We start from the raw sequence: 21,900 nt of genomic DNA on the forward strand, positions 1-21,900 counted from the left end.
TATAAAAGATTAAAAAAAAGATAGGATATATATCCTATATATTATTAAAAATATTAATATATAGAAACAAAAGATAACATAATAAAATAGATAATATAATGTATTTTAAACCTTTAGATAATAAATATCATTTATCCTTTTTTTTTAAAATATTATTTTAATATTTATAATTATTATAAATGAAATTATATAAGAAATTATTATACTTTCGTAAAATAAATTTATTTTTCACTAATGTACTATAAAGATAAAAATCAAAGTTCAATTAAAAATAAAAATGAATATGGTAATATAAATCATTTCATTATAAAATTGACGAAAAAAGTTTTTTTTTGTTTGATGTTTTTAAACATTAAGAGTTACTTTTTTTGCGTAGGAAGAAGGATATGATAGCTAATTTATTCTTCTTCCTCTTCATATTCCTCTTCATCTTCACCATATTCTCCTTCATGATACTCTTTTCCTTCCTCTTCCCCCATTTCTGGTTTTATTCTTTTTTCTAATATTGTTGGTGGTGGAGGAATATTAGGGAAACATGGATAAGCAGTTTTCTAAAAATTAATTTTATATTAAAAAAAAATATTACAAAATTTACATTATCAAACATTGCTCTTTTTTCCTTGAATGTTCTTCTATCAGTTTGTCTATCATATTTTGAAGAGATACAAACTTTTGGTGGATGTCTACCACCAGCATCAGATGGATCAACACCTTTTTTTAAGGCGGAATTTCTAGCAACTTGTCTTTGACGTTCATTTAACTCTTTTAAGTCATAAACTTGTCTTTCATGTCTTTTCTCTAAATCATACTTTTCAACTTCCAATTTACAGATTCTTTGATGAAGAATTTTGATTTTTTCTTTAAGATCAGATGAAAGAACATTTGACAAATCAAGACCTTTACTAATGGTATACATGTAATTGCGTTTAGCTTCTTCTTGTTGTTCTTTAGTCATGCCCATTTCTTGTTTTGCTTGAACAATATTTCCAAACTTATCAGCAGATTTTTCTTTTTTTTCTGGGATGACAAAATTTCTGCCTCCAGAACCAGAAGTTGCTGCAGCAAAACTACCACCCATCATTTGAGCTCTACGTTTAGCTTCTTCTTCTTTTTTCTTTTTTTCAGCTTCCATACGTGCTCTTCTTTCTTCCTTAAAAAATTAAATTTTTAAATTAATTTAAACTTCAGAAAAAAAAAAAATTATTAACATACTTCTTCTTGTCTACGTCTTTCCTCAGCAAGTCTTAATTTTTCAGCAGCCTCTTTTTCCTCAGCTTCACGTTCAAGACGTCTACGTTCTTGTTTTTCTTTTAGTTTACGTAATTCTTCTTCTTCACGTTCACGTTCAATTCTTCTTTTTTCTTCATATTCTAGTACTTTAGCTTTGTCTTCTTCTTCTTGACGACGTTTAGCTGCTAACATTGCTTTTTCTCCCTCAGTCATATTAGCATCATCAATTTCATAATCTTTTAAATTCTTTCGTACTCTAAATTAAAAATAATGATAAGTTTTTTTAAAAAAAAATAATATTAGTGTTATTTAAAAATTAAATTAAGAAATAACTTAAAATAAATAAGGTATTTGGATGTGAAAAAGTGTTAAAGAAAATAAATACTTAACAGTAGATCAATTATTTTATGAATATTAAAAAAAAAAGTAAAAAAAGCTAAAAATAATGTATTAGTAAATAAAACTTAAATTGTTAAGTCTTCAAAAGAATGAGTAGACTTACTTTTGTGAAGTTCTATAATCAAAATTGACATAAAATAAGGTATTAAAAATATGTGTAAAAGTGAAAAAAGAAATTTTCTAATGTGCCCCAAGAAATATTTATAAAAAATATATTATGTTATATTTCTCATTATTAATAAAAAGAACAAACAATTACAAAAAAGTAGTGAATGTATTTTTTTTTTTATTTATATCAAGTGTTCTCAATAAAATACTTTTAATCACTTTTTTTTAAAAAAAATGTATTTTCTTTTAAAAAATATGATAATTGTATTTTGTGCCATAAAAAAGGCAAAAGGAAAAAAAAATAAAACTTACTTTGCTTCTTCATCTTCATGTTCGATTGTTTCAACCTTTTTTGGTTCACTATCTTTAATTTCTTCTTCAACTTCTTCTTCTACTTCCTCAACTTCTTCTTCTTCATATTCTTCCTCTTCAGAACTAAAAAATATAATGATGAAAAAATGATTTTTATATATCAGTTGAAAGTAAATTATTACATATATATTATATATATATATATATAATTATTTTATATATCTTTTTCATCAGCAAAATTAAATGAAGATATATATATTAACCCAAATAATTAATTTTTGAGGTGCATATATAGTTTTGTTTAAATAACACATTTGTTAAATTAACATTATAAGTAAAAGGTTCAAGGTTTTAAGAGGACAAAAATATGTAGGTTGATAAAAAAATATTTTTGTTACTAATTTTTTTTTAATTTTATGATGAAGGTACTTTTCTTTATTAATTAATATTATCATGATTATTTTCTTTTTAAAATTTGATTTTTTTTCTTTTTCAAAATAATGTAATTATTAAGTAGACTTTGATTATAAATATGTTCATTTGACAAAATATTTGTTAAAAATCATAACTATATAGATAAAGAGATCCAATATAATTTTTGAATAAAATAAAACATTATTAATGGTACAAATATGTCAAAATAATTTAAAATTTTCTTATGTATTTTGAATACAAAAAGTAAAAATTTTATTTTTTTTCTTGATTTGCTATAGAAATATTACATTTTCTCCTCCATTGTGGAATAAATATTTCTTTCTGTGGTTTATTATCAAGCTCTTGTTTAGTTTGTAGTAATCTATCTTTAACACTTTTAAGAGAAACACCAAAATTATGAAAACTGTGTGAATAAACATTTCTAGTAACTTTAGGACATTCACTATAGCTTCTAGTAAAATTTCTTTTTTCTTTACTTATAGTATTTGAAATTTCTGGAACAACTGAATTTCTTCTAATTGTATTTTTTGGTAAATCTTTCAAAAATTCATTATCAATTTTTTTATCTTCATTAGATATAAATCTTTTTGGACTTTTATAACGTATAAATTGTGGAATATTATTTTTTTTATCATTATCAACTATTAACATATCTTCCTTTTTAATTTTATTTTTAGGCATTGTTGGTAAAGAATAATTTTTAATAATACTAATAGGTTTTGGTATATGATTAGTATTACAATATCTTTCTATTAGTTTTTTATCAATTTCATCAGTATCAGTAGAAAAAAGTTGATCATTTTCTTTTTGATTACCATTAAATGAATTTGTGACTGTTTTATATTTTCCATTATTTTCTTTAACAATTTTAATTTCTTTGTTTTTAAAATTTTCTTTATTTCTATTTATATAATCAGGAAAATTGACTTTTTTTAATTTTAATTTAACATCTTTATAGTTATTTTCAGCTTCTTTTGTCATATTATTTTGATTTTGTTTATTTACTAACATTTTAAAAATATTTACTCCATTAAGTGGTTTTCTTTTTTCATCTATATTATTATTTTTAATAGTTGTTTTCATATTTTCTTCTTTTAAAAATATTTCTGGTACTTTTAAATTAAACTTTGGTGTTAATGAATCTTTTTTTACTTTAATACCACTCTTATCAAACATATGTAAATTTACTGAATTTGGAGTAAAACATTTTCTTTCATTTTGAATTATTTCTTTTTTATCATCTTTCTTTTTTTTAACTATTTTTATACATTTTTCTATAGCAATTGTTTGCTTCTTAAGAATAAATGTTGAGATGACGTCAACTTTTAATGGTGGATGATTTGTTAATCGTAGATGTAAACGAATCAACTTTTCTTGTGGTGAATAAGTAGGCGATGTAACTTGGTTTTCCATATTTTCTAATTTTTTATATGAATAACTAAAATGTTGTATAGATATTTCAGCTTTACAATGACAAATATCTTCTTCATCATCTATTTCAATTTTTGGCATTCTCTTTATTTTTAATAATTTTTTTTTAACCATTATAGGTTTTTCATCCTCAATATTTTTATTCTTTTTAAAACATTTTTTTTCTTTTTGTGATAAAGTAATTTTAAATGTTACAGCAGACTTAGGATATTGTGGTAATAATATATTTGAAAATCCTTTTGTATATTTGAAAGGATTATGTAATATAAATTGTTTACTTGTAATATTAAATAAACCATATTCTTTTTTGCATATTGGAAAAATTTTTATGATATTACCTAAGATATTTTTAAAGTTAGGGACATATTCTGAAAGATTAACTTCCAAAAAAGAGTGGGCAGAAATATCTTCATCAGGTAAATCTTCTTCACTATCTGTATGAAGCAAAGAATCAACAGATGTATCATCTGCTTCTGAAACATTTTCTTGTAAAGAATTATTTTCTATACTACTTGATGAGTAAGCACTTGATGATTCGGAATCTATTGTATTATTAATAGTAGATTGACTATATTTTTGTGTTATAAAATTATACTTTGTTGTATTAAAACGTCGTCCCGAATTTGTTTCATTATATGATGGTGATTCCGCTTCTTGTTGTCTGCTAAATTTTGACATTAAATAGTTACTTTCATCTTCAATATGAAGACCACGACCTCGTAACAAATTATCAACTGTATTATGAGCATTTAAAAGTCTTTTTAAAAATTGTTGTTGTAAATTTGAATCAACAGTATTTTCTAAATTTGTTTTACTTTGTCCAATATTATTATTTAATGTTTTATTTAAAAATTGATAAGAATTATTTTTTGATAAAAAATTTGTATCTTTATTTATAGGTTCTTTTGATACATTTTTTAAATTTTTCTTATTATTATTATATTCTTCAGATAAATAGGATATTTTTCTAATTGGTTGTTGAAAATGTTCTTTTTCATTTGATAAATTTATTGGTTGTTTTAATGAAGGAAAATCAATAAAAGTAGTTGTTTTTGATTCTCTTCTATTATATAAAGAACGTGTAGATGGTTCTGGAAGATTATATGTTGATAAAATATTTGAGGATGAAAATGAAGAGTCTAAATTATAATTTGGTGAATTGTTAAATGATGATTTGCGATAAGACATCTTAATTATACTTAATTGATTTTTTGAATCTCTTTATAATATAATTAATATAAACTTTGAGTATTAAAATTTTCTTCCTTTCTTTTTATTTTTTATGTATTTTTTCTATGTAAACCAATTGAATAAGAAAAAATATAATAAAGAAAAAAAAATTATTTTTTAAATAATTTTTTTAATTAAATTTGTTATTTAGGCTAAATGTGTAAGTTTCTTTGTATAAACCTTCATCAATTTACTTTTCATTTGTATTTATAAAACAAAAAATGGTTAGGTAACCAATGAAGAATACCTTTATTTTGAGTAAGTAGTGTTGAAGTAGGTAAAAAAAAAATAGTAAAATAATTTCGTTAGAATAAAAATATATTAATATAAATGAATAATATAAAAATATTTTGTAACCAGGTTAAAATGTGTTAATTCGTTTTGGTGTGTCAGCTGTGAAATGTAAATTTATATGATTAATAGGTGTGTATAATGGTTATAAATAAAAAATCAAATCAAAATACTTACTATTGCTCTTCGTCGTCCGAAAATTTCATTGTAAATCCAAAAGGGCACACTAAAAAAAATTATATATACTGATTAATAATAATCGTGATATTGATATACTTTAAAATACAAAAAAAAAAGAAAAATTTTATACCAAAAAAAACGAATTGTAAAGAAAAGTAAAAAAAAAATAAACATATACACTAATGATAAATATATTTTTCAAGACAGGTATTCTATAGTGGATAAATAAAATAAAAATATTAGAGAAAGGTATATTCTATTTTTATCAAAGAGACAATAAAAAGATAACTTTTCAATATTACATATCTTTAATCTAATATATACAATATATGTATAAACTTTAAATATATAGTTTAAACTATACAGATTACCTACTAATATACATAAAATATAAAAAATATAATAAAGAAGCTTTTTAAATGAAATAATTATAAGAAATATATATTTGTTAATAATAAAGTTAAGTGTTAGAATAGAAAGATATATTTTTATATTTTAAATAAAAAAAAAGTTGACATTAGATATTTTAAGAATGAATAAAATGGTAAACGTTACTATATAAAAAGAACTTTTGTTTATCAGTTCATTATTTGTTAAAAGAAGATTGTTGAATAAAATTTTAAATAATAGGTATAATGAATCTTCTCATATTAAATAGTTACATGAAATAGAATATCTCCACCCATAATAAAAATTTTGTTATCATTAAGTGAAAGAATGTAGCTAGTTTCTATATAGTAACATTAATGAAGAAAATATATTTCCATAATACAATTATATAAACAATTTTCTCTAAAATATTTAAAGAGGTAGTACTTCAGGTAAAACTTTGCTTTCTAGTGAATATATATTATATCTAAATATTAGTATTCTAATGTATAAGATAAAGAAAGATTTTGTGTAATTTTTTTTTACGATAAAATGTCTATACAGTTAAGATTTATTTCGAATAAACAAATATACTCATATACAAAAGTACTTTTGTATAAAATCTAAAATATGAGATATAACAGATATATGACGTATTGTATAATTGAATAATAAGAAAAAATTTAATATTTACATAGGATATAATAAAATGTGCCTCTTGTCTTTTGAAGCTTTCACCCTAATATTAATTTTATCTTACAATCTTGATAAATTAAAATTTTAAGCAACTTAAGAATTAAGTAAATACAACAATTGTTATAAAGTATATATATATATATATATATTTGTGTGGGAAATCTTTACTATATTTACATTTTTTTTGTTAAAATTCATTGAAGAAAAAGATCAAGAAAAGATACCATCAATTCATTTTACGTGAAAAATATGAAAAAAAATTTTTTTTAAGTTTTTAATAAATTTTCATAATAAAAAAAAATAATTTATATTTTTAGCATAAAGATGTAGTTATAAATATTACTTTCAATAAAAAATGTTTCTTCTAATACATATATACAGAATATCCAAACATTTTTTTATTTTTTTTTTGCTTTTAATTTTTGATTTATTTGTGAACATTATTTTTTACTTTGGTCCAAATAATTTTTTTAAAAATAATTTTTTAGAAGATTTTCTGAAAAAAATTGTTTATATTTTATAATTATTTTTTTTTAAATTATAACTTACCCTTGTAATAATGTTTTTTTTTTATCTTCCTCAGAATCATAATGGTATATAATAACTTCTTTTTTAAATGAAACTGTTTTAGATATTTTTGCTGAATCAACCATTTTTGTATTAATTATTTCTTTAGAATTAGAGTCCGTTGTCTAAATAAATATAAAATTGATATATTAATATAAATATATAAATAGTGATAAAATAAACATATTTTTATAATATTTTCTTCTTTATATAGCATTTTTTTTATCTGTTCCATGCCCCTATTACGCAAAAAAAAAAGACAATATGATTCAATATTAACACTTTTAAAAATTACAAATGAATACGTTTTAATTGATAGTATATTTGTATATGTACTACAAGCATATTATATAATATACAATTGCAATCTATATGGATGTAAAAAAGTTAAAAATTTAGAATGAAGCAAAGTATAATTTACATTTAATAAAAAAAGAATCTATCAGATCAAAATTATATTTTGTCAATGACACATCATAAATTTTCAATTTTATTGCGAGAATTATAATATCATTTTTTTTTGTGATAATCATGTGAACAATTTTTAAATTTTTTTATTAATAAAATAAAAAAATAAATTGTTATATTATTAAAATAAAAAAAAGAATATTTATCTTTATAATTATACAAAAAAAAATTTTAAAATTCTGTTGTTAATTGTCTACTTAATGCTGAGTCATGGTTATATAAATTTTGTTACTTATATTGTAATAACCTACGTCATTTAATATCATATTAATATTTTGTCATACACTTTGTTACTAATAAAAATTTTATGACAATAATTTTTATAAAAAATTTTTAATAAATAAAAAAAAATATTTATTGTACAGTAAAAGATTATTAAAAGAATAAAGTTATAGTAAAAAAAACCATAATATATATGTTTTTGTTGTTTTTCTTTTTATTGTTATCATTTTCCTTTGTTTGAATCAAATAAAATATATTTTTTTTAATAATATTAAAAGAAATTACTGTATAAAAATTTGATATTTATCAATTTTTTTTTGTTCACATAATTTACAATCTTAGTAAAAAGTTTTACTTAACATATTAAAAAATCTATGTTGTATATCATTTAAATTAAGAAATGTTATATATGCAATTATTTTTATGAATATGATAACAAAAGTTGTTTTAAATAATAATTTTCTAATTTCTAGAAAAATTATTTCATATCAAAATGATGCAATTACTAATATTTTTATATTTATTGTAAAATATTTTACACGTTATTGCATAAGATAACAATAATTTAAACAATCTTTATTTTTAAAAATAAGACCTGTGCAAAGGTGCAATATAAAATATTATATTCTTAAGAATTTGATAACAAAAATTATTTAATTGATGCAATATATAATTAACTATTATCACATATCAATTTTGTAGTAGTTTATAAAATATAGAATAAAGTTTAACCGTTGAAAGTTTGTTAATAAAGTTGGATGTTAATGAAAAAAAATAATTAAATTTTTTTAAACTTTTTAAAGTAACTCAAATTAAATTAATACTTTTTTTTAAATTTAAAATAAAAGACTATTTTTATAATTTCATACACAATTTTTAATAAAATAAGATTTAATAATTCTTTTTGAAGTATTTTTATTGAATTATTAAAATAAAAGAAATATAAATAAATGAAAAAATGACAGCATTTGTTTTAATTTAAATATACTTTTAAGAAATATTCTATAAATATTTATAAACTTAATATACAATGATGTAAAATAAATCTTTATTCATAACATTATAAATTGTAATTTATAAAAAACTTAATATTTTTGTTAAATTTTTTTTTATTTGTAACTAAATTAATACTTTTTTTTAAATTATTATTGTTATCAAATACAGGTAATTTATAAATATTATTATACTATATTCAAATAAATTTATAAATTTTTGCATTTTAACATTAAAGTAACAATATTAAATGATTTTCATATTAATTTCATTAAATATTAATATATCATTATTTTTTAATATATGTGAATAATTAAATAATATAAATGGAAAGGATATAATTATGAAAAAAGTTAGATTTTAAAATTATTTATTCAGTTTTACAATAATCTTTGTGATTAAATTCATACTTATATGTAATTAATTTTAAGTAATAAAATTTAATATTAGAAAGATTATATAATATATTTTGAATTATTAAAAGTACACTTTTGAATAACTTTAAAAACATAAAAGCCTTTTTGATTAATAATAAAATATTAATTATTTCTTTTATATATTATAATATTTATATTTATTATTTCTTTATTCATAATAATTACTAAAATTAAAAATTTTTCTTGCACATATATAAATATACATATATATGATAATTTTATCATAGCAACCAATTTTACTTAGATTTGTATACGTTCGAAACTATTTAGAAGTATATAAATTAACTATTATTTAAACTACAATTGATTCTATATTAAAAAATAATAGTAAGAAAAACATATATTTTTTTATGATATTTTATTTTTAAGTTAGAAAAATTTGTGTGTATTTTTAAAAAATGAATGAAATTACATTTATAAAATTATCAATAAAAATTATTTTTTCAATTTTATTTTTATCATTCACAGTATTTTCATTAAATATAAAAAACACAATAAATTTGGGAATAATTACCAAAGGTATAAATATATATTCGTTTATTTAATGTTTCTTTTTTTTTTAGAATTTTCTGATAATGACGTAGCATTACTTTATCAATTAAAATGTCAAAACCAAATTGCTCCATTTAACAATTCTATTGTTTGGATGTATAATAATAGTGAAATACTACCTCAAAACATTAAGGATAATACAAAAACAACAATATTGTATGTTTATAAAATTTAAAATATATAATAATTTTTAAGAATATCAAATATAACAGAAAAAGATACAGGATTATATGATTGTTGTGTTCTAGATACAGATAATCGTTATATATGTTATCGTCAAACTCTTCGTGTTCTTCGTAAACTACCAACGTTAGCCATTGATATGAGAATAAATAATAATATGGTAATTTTAAAAAATTCAAATGTATATTTATGGCTTTTTAATGATACATATTCGAATATAAACTGTACCTTGAATAATCAAATACTTCCTTCAAATATCAATTTATCAATTACTTCTGTACCACAAGATATATCAATTGAATATAGAGATATGTTTATAAATAAAACAAGAGAGGAAAATACTGGTAATTATAGTTGTCTTGGTATTGGAAATAATAAAAGAGTTAATATTTCTTTTTATCTTAAAATTAATTCAGTATCTTTAAAAGCAAAAAATCCATTTATTATAGTCGTAATATTTTTTTTCATCTCATTTTTTATTTTTAATTTCAACAACATTTAACTTGTTTACAAAATTTTTTTAATAAAACTTTTTAATAAACTTATTAAATTATTTGAAAATAATGGAATTTTCCTTTTCTTTAAAACTATTTTTCTTATATTTGGAAAAAAAATTATTTTTTTTACTAACCAGTTTTGTTTTTTTTTAAAGAATGTTTAAAATTATTTATTAATAAAGATTGAATAATAAATGAAAAAATGTAAATGACAATATATATAATAAAGACAATTGTTAAAAAAAAATATAATAAAAAAAGAATATGCTTATGTCAAAAACTAATAACAGTTAAAAATTTTTTAAAATATTTTTTAAAATATAATTTAGGTTACTACATTTTTAAAAATTTAGACAAACATTTAACTTATATTAATTATTTTTCTTAATTATTTTACAAACGATAATTTTTTTAATTGCTTAAAATTAATTAGATTTCATAGATATGTAAAATTTAGAAATTTTTCAGACTCATCATAAAAAAATGCACTAGTTTAATTATATTTTTTTATTGATTATTTTTACTCAATATTACTAAAATTTAAAAAAAAATTATTTAAAAAAAGCTATTTTGTTTTATTAATTAAAAATATATATTCTATCATGTAATATTTTTATAGTATATACATTTAATTTAATATTTAATTAAAAGTTTGACTAATATATAAAAATAAATCTGTCAACGAAACATTAGAAAAAAAAGCATATGATTATAAATGATAATATATTTTTTAAAAAAGAAAGACCATACTTTAAAAAAAATATTTATTTTATATTTTCTCAAAAAACATTTTTTCACTAAAGTTTATACTATTACTATGCACTTAAACATATTATATGCTTAAAAAATATTAAAACATTTATAATATTAAAAAAATGTAAAATTTAACTTGTGGTTACATTTTCAGTAATGATGATTAAATTAAAAAAAAAATATACGTTAATCTTTTATAGTACACAGGCCACCTATTTGTTAAATTGCTCTTTTATATTCTTAATTTCTTAGTGTTATTTAATTTTTATACATTTTTTTAAAAAGAGATAATTTTTTTTATATTAAAAAGTTTTATAATAGTTTTGCGTTTACAGTAAAATTTTGTAATTTTAAAATAAAGATAAAAATTTTTGACCTTATTACTCTTTTTTAACTTTTATCCCATATTCCATCAATTACTAAGACTCATAAGTTTTACATTTTTTTCATAATAACTTCAATTACAGGAAAAAATTTAAATAATCAATAATATAATTAATTAACTATATACCCAATTTTAAAAAAATTTTCTAAATTAATATAATATTTATCTATACGAAAATAGAAATAATATGTCAAAACACTATCATTAAATAAAGTACTGATTGAAAATTGATCAGTGAACGCTTAAAATGTTAATATTTTACAAAATTTCTATATAATTTATTGAATTAATAATAGGAAACTATATATAAAAACTTACTTCAAAATTTCATTACTATTTTATGCTTATAAAAGATTCTTCAAATATTATTATTTAAAATTTTAAAAATATATACTAATTTTTACTTTATATTTTATTAAAATTCTAAAAATATAATAAATTTAATTAACAGTAATAACTAAATTTAAAATAATTAAATTATCACAGTTATTTTAATATATTAAATATAAATCTAATATATAATTTTTTTTATAATAATATCTTTTAGAATTATTTTTTATTAATACAAAATATAAAAAAGAATAACATTTTTGTTGTTAAAAGATTAGTAAAAATATTAAAAACAATGTTTTTTTTGTTAATAGCTTAAATTTTAAAAATCTAGCTAAAAAGAAAATTAAAAACTATTTAAATATAAAAATGTAAAGAAAAATTATTTTATTATATAGTTAGACTTAAAAATTTTTATATTTTAATAATAAATTTAAACATCCTCATGTAAATATTTTTAAAAGTACATTTAACATAAAAATGTTAAATATATAAAAATATACTGTTTTGAGAAAAAAAAATCATCAAAATACAATAGTATTGTTATATATATAATATTTACATTATAAATATATGTATTATTCATTCTATCTTTTTTCATCATATACTGACAAGATAATGTTAAGTTTATAATATTTATATTATCTTAACCAAACAATTCATGGTAACATTTATCGATTTTGAATGTTATAGCTTTAAAATATATTATAAATATACTATTAGGAAAATTTTAATTATTATAAAATTACTATATAATTTAAATTTATTTACTCTATTTTTATAAAAAAAAAATTTTTTTTTATTTTTATAATCACAAACTATTTGATATCTTATTTAAAGTTTGTTGTTGATATATGATATTAACTTATTTTTATTTAACGTTTCATCAATATATTTAATTATTTATACTGGCTTTTTTTTATTCATAGTAATAAGAAAAATTTAGTTGTTTCTAAAAACAAATTTTTTTACATAAACATAGATAATTTAATTTTATATTAATGGACCAAGTTAATAAAAGTAATACTAATTTTAATATAATAAAAAATATATTTATTATTAACAAAAAAATATGTTTTTTTTTTAAATTTTTGATTATTATTATTATTAAAAATTACAAAACTCTTTTTATATATTATTAAATAGTTTTATACTATAATTTTATTAGATAAATTAATCAATGATTTTCATATTTATTTTTTATAGTAAGCTTATGACGTAAATGGAAATCACTTTAATATTATATACTTTGTTATACAATACAACAAAATTATAAAATTATAGATAATGTATGATAAGAAATACTATAAAATATTTTAAATTAAATTTTTATGAAAAAAGGTTAAATTAGATTTCCAAGTTAAAAAAATATTTCTTTTTTAAATAATCTATTCTATTTTTATTATATAATACACTAAACTAGTTTACTTTGTCAATTTGGAGAAAACTAGATTTAAGATTCATATGAGAAAATTATTGATGGTAAAATTATATTTTCAAATTAATCACTATATATTTATTTAAACTGTAATTTTGAAGTATATTGAAAGAATTGAGTACATTGATTTCATCAATCTTTATATTAAACGTATACATCAAATATTTCATTAAAAAATAAATATTAGATAACAAAATGTTTGAAAAAATAAGTGATTCTTCAAAAGTTCGTCGGAGAAAATTAAAAGGTTTGATTTTTAATATAATATTAATATGTCATTTATAATAAAATAATCTTATATTTTATTATTATTCCCTTAAATGTTACTAAATCGATTATGCTACAAAATTATTTTTACTTTTTTTTATATATAATAATTTTTTTAGTTTATGAAAAATTTATGGCATCATTTGAAAATCCAAATTTCACAAATGACAACAACAATAGTTCAAATAATGAAAAAAATGTAGATGATAATGACATGCCAATTAAAATGTGTCAAATTAGAAAAAATTCTACTTTTGATGATGATATTATATATATTGTAGATGATCATAATGGTGTTAAACAATCATCTTACGTTTTTTTAGCACAAGTTACTTTTCCTTTTATAATTGCTGGATTAGGTATGGTATTTGCAGGAACATTGCTTGATGTAGTTCAACATTGGCCATTATTTAAAAATATTCCTGAAATTTTTATACTAGTTCCTGCTTTACTAGGATTAAAAGGAAATTTAGAAATGACTTTAGCATCTAGATTATCAACATTAGTATGTTTAAAATTATAAAAAATATCTAAATCTTTTATTATTTTTTAGGCAAATACTGGTAAAATTGATGATGAAGAAAAAAAAGATAAAATTTTATTGGCAAATGTAGCATTAATACAAACTCAAGCTATTGTTGTTGCATTTTTAGCATCAACAATTGCTATTGTTATAGCATGGATATCAAATGGTACAATAGATTGGGCTCATGCTTGTCTTTTATGTGCTTCAAGTTTAACTACTGCCTCATTTGCATCAATAGTTTTGTCTATTATAATGATAATTGTTATTTTAACAGCTAAAAAATTTAATATTGATCCAGATAATATTGCAACACCAATAGCTGCATCACTTGGTGATCTTATAACATTAACAATATTATCTTGCTTTGGTTCTTTTTATCTTAAAGCACATGAAACAGAATCATGGCTTAATTTAATTGTTATTATTTTATTTATTTGTTTTGCACCATTTTGTGCATTTGTAGCATATAAAGAAAATACAACAAATCAAGTTTTATTTCATGGATGGACTCCAATAATTTTATCAATGATTATTAGTTCTGCTGGAGGATTTGTTTTAGAAAAAGCTGTTAAAAAGTTTCCACAAACTGCTGTATTTCAACCAGTAATTAATGGTGTTGGTGGTAATCTAGCAGCTGTTCATGCTTCTAGAATATCAACATTTTACCACAAATCTCATTCAGCTTTAGGAACTATGCCATATATGTATAATGTTCGCAAATTTTTTAGTATTCATCGAGCATTCTTTTCAAATGATTGGGATGCTAGGGTAGCTAGAGTTCTACTTTTTTTAGTTATTCCAGGTCATATTTTTTTCAATTGGATTATAAAACTTTTACAATTTGGTAATGAAAATGCAACAAATTCTTCATTATTTACAACATTTTATTTACTTGCAGCACTTTTACAAGTGTTTATTATACTATACATATCACAATTTTTAATTGCTTTCTTATGGAGTAAATCAATTGATCCTGATAATGCAGCAATTCCATATTTAACTGCATTTGGTGATTTAACAGGAACATTATTATTATATATAGCATTTGAAATTTTGGCACTAATTAATGATAAAGCAATTAAAATAGTAGTCAATTAAAATTTATTCAAAATTTAAATATCCGGTATAAAAATTAAAATTCATTTATATATATATATTATTTTTATTAATTTTTTATATAAATTTTATAAATTATTAATAATATTTAAAAAAAGTAATTTATATTATTTTTTCTAAATAATATTTTTTTATTAGTAAAATTTTATTAAAAATAAATTGTATACAACTTTTTAAAATAAAAAATTAAACATAAAGATAAAATAATACTTAAATTAAGTTAAAAATAAAGGTATTTGAAAAATGACTATTTGAATTATTTTCATGTTCTTTATTCATATATGTTTAATCAAGTTGTTATATGCTCCTGAACTTTACTACTACCAAAAATTTTTATTGAATAGCTAAAATATTTATTTATTTTTCATTATCATATCCTGCTAAAAGAGAACGTCCCATATATCTAAGTATATCAACCCACGCTTCAACAGTATTTGCTTCTAAATCATCTAATAAAAGTTCTGCTACAGTGCAAACAACTTGTGCACATAAACATCTTACAACACATTCAGAAAAAAACTGTTTCTAAAGAAAAATAATATTGTTTAAAATTAAAAGAAATATAAAACTAACTGAATTTGGGAATTGAATATGTCTTTGTCCATATATTAATAAAGCTGGACTAAGCTCTGTTTCTAATTGATCAATATTACGAATAGCTAAATCAATTAAACTTGACAAAAGAATAGCATGTCTTGTTAGAATATGATCTTCTGGTAATGTATTAATATTTGTTTCATCATTTATATTAAAAATATCTAATAATTCAGGCATTTTTTTGAATAATCTTTCAAAAACGCATATACCAAAAAATCGAAAAAATGTTTCATTTGTACATAATTGTGAAACTTTATTTTTAAGAATTTTCCATGATTTTATTAAAATTGACTTTTCTACAATATCCATAAATGGATCAGATGCTATAAGAGATCTTTGACTAGCAGAACGAATGTATCGTAATGGACTATAACTTCGTGTTCTTGAAAATGGTTTCATTTCAAATTCAATATCAGTACTACCAGAACCAGAATCTAAACTTCTAACAGTTAAACTACCAGATGAATTTAAAAATTTCATTCTTCTAGTTAATGCTGCTTTTTTATATTTTTCTACATCACTTATTTCATCGTCTATTTCTAATGAATTATTATTATATTTTATATTATCTCTTTCCAAATAGTAAGGGGAGTCTACAGAAACTGAATGTTTAAAAATAGGCTGAAAATAATTTTAAAAAAAATAATAAAATTTATATAATGTTTTTTTTTAAAAACCTTTGAATTATTATCATTTGGAGTAATTTTAATACTATATTTTTCTACCATTACATCATTTATCAAAGATTCTTCGCCATTAATTTGAATTTTTGGAGGAATAGCTTGATTTATCTTACCAACAACTGGTATTCTTTTTTTAAAAAATTGTTTTTTTTTAGTATATTTTATAAATGGTATACCAGGAGATGATAATCTTCGTGAATCTATATTATTTTTATTTTTGTAACTATCTTCTTTTAATTTTTTATTATTTCCTATAGCTTGATTATTTCCCATGACAAATTAGAAAACTAAAATAGATATTTTTATATAATTTAAATATATAATTTTTAAAATATCACAATTTTAATATATTATATAAAAATATGTTAAACTATCAAGATAAAAGAGGTATGTATGAGTAGGATAAAATAATTATGGCAAAACTATTTTTAAGTGTAACGACAATACTAAAATATATAAACAACTTATATTTATTTATTTTTAAAAATAAAAAAAAAACTTTTGTTTGGTAAAACATAATTAGCTAGAAATGTTTTCTTTAGAAAAATATAAAATATATTAAATTGAAAAAATAATAATATTTCAAAATGTTGAATTATTCAAATTTTAATATAAACTTTTAAATACTCAGCATTTGATAAAGAATGTAATTAAAAAACATAATGTAAAAAAATATTAAAATGTAAACAATATATAGATAACAATGTATACAAATTTATAAAAAGCACTGTTCTGAAGAACATGTAATATATCTTAAAATAGTCCTATATAAAATTGCCTATATTTGGTTAAAACACATTTATTTTCCTTTATAGAAAATATTTTTTTTTTAATAAATACTATTTATAAAGACAGGTTTTTAAAATATAAAAATTGGATATCTATTAAATATCTTTTAAGAATATATGTGATTTATTTAAATATAAATCAGATATTGAAAATTTTTAGCTAATAAACAAAATAATAAATTTTATTTATTTAATTATATTCTTTCAAATTCTAAGAAAACAATTATTCAGAATGAAGATTATAAAGTCTAAATATAAATGTAATTTAACAAAATAGAATTTAGATGTCAAGTATTATATTTTTTAAACCAAGATGTTATTACAAACTTATATTTTTAACAGAAAAGTATAAAAAATGAATATAATCATGTTATTAAATATTCTTTTATATTTATAAGTCAAACTAAAAAAAAAGATGATAAAACTATTAATTGTAATGATAATAATTATATTTATATAAAAAAAAATTTTTCACCTAATATTAATACCTTTATTTATATGATGAATATATATATTATACATACACAAGTGTATTCATTAACTTGAAATAATATTTTATAAAAAAATTTTCATAATACGTGTATGCTTTTAATATGCACTCACAAAAAGAAAAAATATTTTAATATTAAAAAAATAATATTTAAAAAATGTACTTAAAAACATAGCCTTATTTATATTTTATTTTTTTATAAAAATAAGTAAAAATATTGAAAAAAGTAATATAGAAATTTTTTGATATAGTTCAAATATTTTAAAATTACTTATTAAAAAAAAATTAATTTATATTTATTTAAAATCATTATTTATTAAATATAATAAAATTTTATAATAAATAAATTTTTTTTATATGTTATTTTATCAATATTTATTTAAAATATCGTGATATATCAGTTATATATAAAAATCTATAAATAAAAATATTGTGTTTTAGATTAATTTCTAAACCTTATGTTATTACCTAAAAAAAAAAATAATAAATTTATACATATATTTAAAATATAAAAGTTTTCAGGCATTTAAAATAATATCAAAATATAACTACATTGAAATAACTTTCATTATATGTATATTAAAAATATGTAAATGAAAATCAAACATTTGAATTAGTTAAAAGTGCCATATTTTATGGGTTAAAATAATATACATTTAAATAAGGATTAAAAAAAAAAAATTAAAACAAAGAAAAATTATTATTTGTTTATTCTTTAAATTTAACTTGCCTAAAGTATAGTACATTTATATTTTAGTATAATTTTTAAAATTTTATTTTACGTAATTATGGTAACTTTGTGCATTAACAGTTAAAGGAATAAATTTTTACAACAAGGATAATGCAATTATTTATAAAGAACTATATCTATAATGTAATAGGACTCTGTAATCCATATAATTTCTTTTAGTTTACATGATTTATAAAAATTGTTTTTTTTTTTAAATTTTATATATTTTACTTAGTTAACAAGATAAACAACATAAATGCATTTACCCATCTTTAACAAACGTCAATATTTAACTTTATAATGAATATTTTTAATTTTAATATACTTTGATAGTAAATAATTGAAGAAAAAAAAAATAAATACATACACAGTATATATAATTTAAAAAAAATGTATATCAGAATATTTTTATACAAAATATTTATGAGATATAAAAAAAAGCAATACTTGATAAGCTGAAGATTAGAAGTTATTTTCGACATTATAACCAAAAAAAAATAATATTTTTATATTTTCATGCGATTAGCTGTATATCTTTGCTCATATGCTTCATATCCAGGAAGGGTTTGAAAATTTTTTTCTGTAAAATTATTGTTTTCAAAATCGATTTTGGCAATCTTAGATTCTACTAACATTGACTTTGGAAATGAATCAATTGTTAAATTATTATTGTTAACTCTTAATACCTTTAAATTTTTACATTTTCCAATGTTTTCATTTAACTTTTGAAGATTGTTAAAGGATAAATTTAATTCTAAACAATTTATATTTTCTATATCATCAACTATTTCAACTATACTATTCTCACTTATATCAGCAACCTCTAACTTAACCATATAACATAGTACTTTTGGAAATGTAGTGAATACATTTTTTGATAATATAATAGTTGTTAAGTTTTCAAGATTTTTTAAATTGTCTGGTAAATTATCTAATTTGTTACCACTTAACTCAAGTTTTGTTAAATTTTGACATAATCCAATTTCTTCTGGAAGTAAATTAATCATATTATGATTTAATATTAATTGTTTTAAATTTGAAAAATTTCCAATAAATGTTGGAAGAGAAGTAATTAAATTTTCAGAAGCATCTAAATGTTTTAATAAATCTTTAACCTATAATATAATTATATATATATTTTTATAATAATAATAATATATTTTATCTTACTTCAATTGTTTTTTCTGGTAAAGATTTAAGTTTTAAACCTTTTATATTAAGAACACGTGTCTTACGACTTGTTGCAAGAAATGTTTCAATATCAACATTTTTACCTATGCCTGTTCCTTTCTTTATAAAAGGAATAACATTTCCTTTATTGAGTGGTTTATTTTTTGATGATTCACCACCCATTTCTTAAAATTATCATAAAATATAAGACTGCCTAAAATATATAAAAAAAAAAATTAATTTACATTCTTATAAATTTTAAATATAGAAAATATTTCTCATACTTATCAATAAATAATAATATGTGTTAAAATTATAAACAAAATTATTTTTATTTGGAATAGTATCACTTTTCTATATATTATATTTTTCCTTATTAAAGTACTTTATTTTTTTTTTTATTATATAATAAAAATATAAAAAATTTTTAAATAGATTTAAGGAATAAAAAAAAATTATACTATAATATTTTTATTAGTTTTTTTTTTATTCATAAATATAAATTATTCTTTTAATTTAGAAATATATTCTCTCACAGACATTCTAATTATTTCTCCAATTTACAATTTATAAATAAAATTATTATATAAATAGTAAATATAAAAAAGCATCTTTTTTTTGTTTAATAAATTTTTTTATGAATTTTATAAAATTTATATTCTTTGGAAATAAAATAAGTTTTTTATTATCATTTTAGATATACTTTTATTTAAAAATTATTTTAAATTATTATATATTTTTTCATAAAGCGTTGCTTATAACTTCTATTTAATGTAATTTTATTTGAATAAAACTTTTTTTTTAAAGTATGTATCATATTTTGTTAACTCTATAGTTAAAATAATTTAATCTTTTTAATATTTTTTAACATGAAAAATGATAGGTTTCTCTTTGAAAAAAAAAAACTATTTTGTTATAAAACATTAATAAAAGGTTTTTATTTTAAATGAAATTAATTATTATTTAGTAAAATTTGCTTTTATAGACTATATATTTGTATATCTTTGTTAACTACTACTTTGCTTATACATTATTATTTACTAATTTTATATCTCTTATACTTATTTTATAATGTTTAATAAAAAAAAAAAAGTTTAATAAATATATAGGTCAAAAAATAAGATAGTTATTTTAATCAAATTTTTATATTAATATTTGAAAATTTTTTTTTTTATTTTTTTAATTAATATTATATATATTTATAATTTTTAAATATTTGACATTACAATTATATGGCGATAAAAGATTGCGCATTTTGTTTATATAACTTCAGGATAACTTTATTATATATATAATCAAAAAAAAAAAAATGTTAGGATAAGTTATTCATTACTTTTGCATTTTAATATTTTAATCGCTGCGACATTGCATTCAGGGCGCTTAATTTTGTACATAATATAGATACTAATATGTATTCATATTGCGTCCGGTTTACACATTTTATCTAAAGAAACATCATTTTCTGTAGTCCAATGTTTTTCCATACAACATATCATATGCATATGTGGCAGAAACTGTACAGAAATATATATAAGACTACCTTTAATATTTACTTTGATTAAACATAGATAGGTCGCTTCACGTCTATCTACATTGATGATGTTATATTTATATATACATATATATATGCCTTCCAAAATGAATACGTGGCCGATTGCCCATATAATTGTGACTTGATCAGAGGCAGGTCTAATGCAAATAAAAGAGAAAGACAGAACAAATTAAACTTATTTCACTTTACAACAAAGAACCGAGATATATTTATATATTTCAAGAATTTGTAATATAATACTTTTTATATTAAATTCCTTTTAAATTTACAGTTTCCATTTACCCTTATATTTTACATAATTTTTTTGTAAAAAAATATCTTTATTGATTTAGTAAAATTACTTTTGTTAAAAATAATTTTGTACAAATATTTTTTTTAATAATTTAAATAAAAAAAAAGTTTTAAATCCTGTTTTAAGCATAGGTCATTTTAAAATATTATTTTATTGAATTAAAGTTATATGTATATATATATA

The 21,900-nt window shown here is 18.7% G+C and overlaps 6 protein-coding genes across 6 annotated transcripts; 2 read left to right on the top strand and 4 right to left on the bottom strand.

Moving 5' to 3' along the window:
- Window positions 1-398: 398 nt before the first annotated feature.
- On the bottom strand, window positions 399-2,504 carry SRAE_X000133500 (Troponin T, skeletal muscle; the record flags this gene model as incomplete). Its single annotated transcript, XM_024647796.1, has 6 exons — window positions 399-551; window positions 596-1,150; window positions 1,213-1,486; window positions 1,733-1,744; window positions 2,050-2,172; window positions 2,479-2,504. The coding sequence occupies 6 exons, from the start codon at window positions 2,502-2,504 to the stop codon at window positions 399-401; spliced, it is 1,143 nt and encodes a 380-aa protein (XP_024498800.1).
- Window positions 2,505-2,736: 232 nt separating this feature from the next.
- On the bottom strand, window positions 2,737-5,103 carry SRAE_X000133600 (Troponin T, skeletal muscle; the record flags this gene model as incomplete). The annotated part of the gene is made up of 1 exon (XM_024647808.1): window positions 2,737-5,103. One exon carries the CDS (start codon window positions 5,101-5,103, stop codon window positions 2,737-2,739), a length of 2,367 nt encoding a protein of 788 aa, XP_024498801.1.
- Window positions 5,104-9,766: 4,663 nt separating this feature from the next.
- On the top strand, window positions 9,767-10,605 carry SRAE_X000133700 (Immunoglobulin-like domain and Immunoglobulin-like fold domain-containing protein; the record flags this gene model as incomplete). Its single annotated transcript, XM_024647819.1, has 3 exons — window positions 9,767-9,887; window positions 9,932-10,076; window positions 10,116-10,605. 3 exons carry the CDS (start codon window positions 9,767-9,769, stop codon window positions 10,603-10,605), a joined length of 756 nt encoding a protein of 251 aa, XP_024498802.1.
- Window positions 10,606-13,701: 3,096 nt separating this feature from the next.
- SRAE_X000133800 (SLC41 divalent cation transporters, integral membrane domain-containing protein) lies at window positions 13,702-15,397 on the top strand (the record flags this gene model as incomplete). Its single annotated transcript, XM_024647830.1, has 3 exons — window positions 13,702-13,753; window positions 13,893-14,278; window positions 14,327-15,397. 3 exons carry the CDS (start codon window positions 13,702-13,704, stop codon window positions 15,395-15,397), a joined length of 1,509 nt encoding a protein of 502 aa, XP_024498803.1.
- Window positions 15,398-15,772: 375 nt separating this feature from the next.
- SRAE_X000133900 (Globin family and Globin-like domain and Globin,structural domain-containing protein) lies at window positions 15,773-16,968 on the bottom strand (the record flags this gene model as incomplete). Its single annotated transcript, XM_024647841.1, has 3 exons — window positions 15,773-15,940; window positions 15,989-16,633; window positions 16,690-16,968. 3 exons carry the CDS (start codon window positions 16,966-16,968, stop codon window positions 15,773-15,775), a joined length of 1,092 nt encoding a protein of 363 aa, XP_024498804.1.
- Window positions 16,969-19,209: 2,241 nt separating this feature from the next.
- Window positions 19,210-20,056, bottom strand: SRAE_X000134000 (Leucine-rich repeat and Leucine-rich repeat,typical subtype and Leucine rich repeat 4-containing protein; the record flags this gene model as incomplete). Its single annotated transcript, XM_024647852.1, has 2 exons — window positions 19,210-19,818; window positions 19,874-20,056. The coding sequence occupies 2 exons, from the start codon at window positions 20,054-20,056 to the stop codon at window positions 19,210-19,212; spliced, it is 792 nt and encodes a 263-aa protein (XP_024498805.1).
- Window positions 20,057-21,900: the final 1,844 nt, after the last annotated feature.

Source organism: Strongyloides ratti, scaffold srae_chrx_scaffold0000002 (genome assembly GCF_001040885.1).
Source record: "Strongyloides ratti genome assembly S_ratti_ED321, scaffold srae_chrx_scaffold0000002".
Classification (NCBI taxonomy): Eukaryota; Metazoa; Nematoda; class Chromadorea; order Rhabditida; family Strongyloididae; genus Strongyloides; species Strongyloides ratti.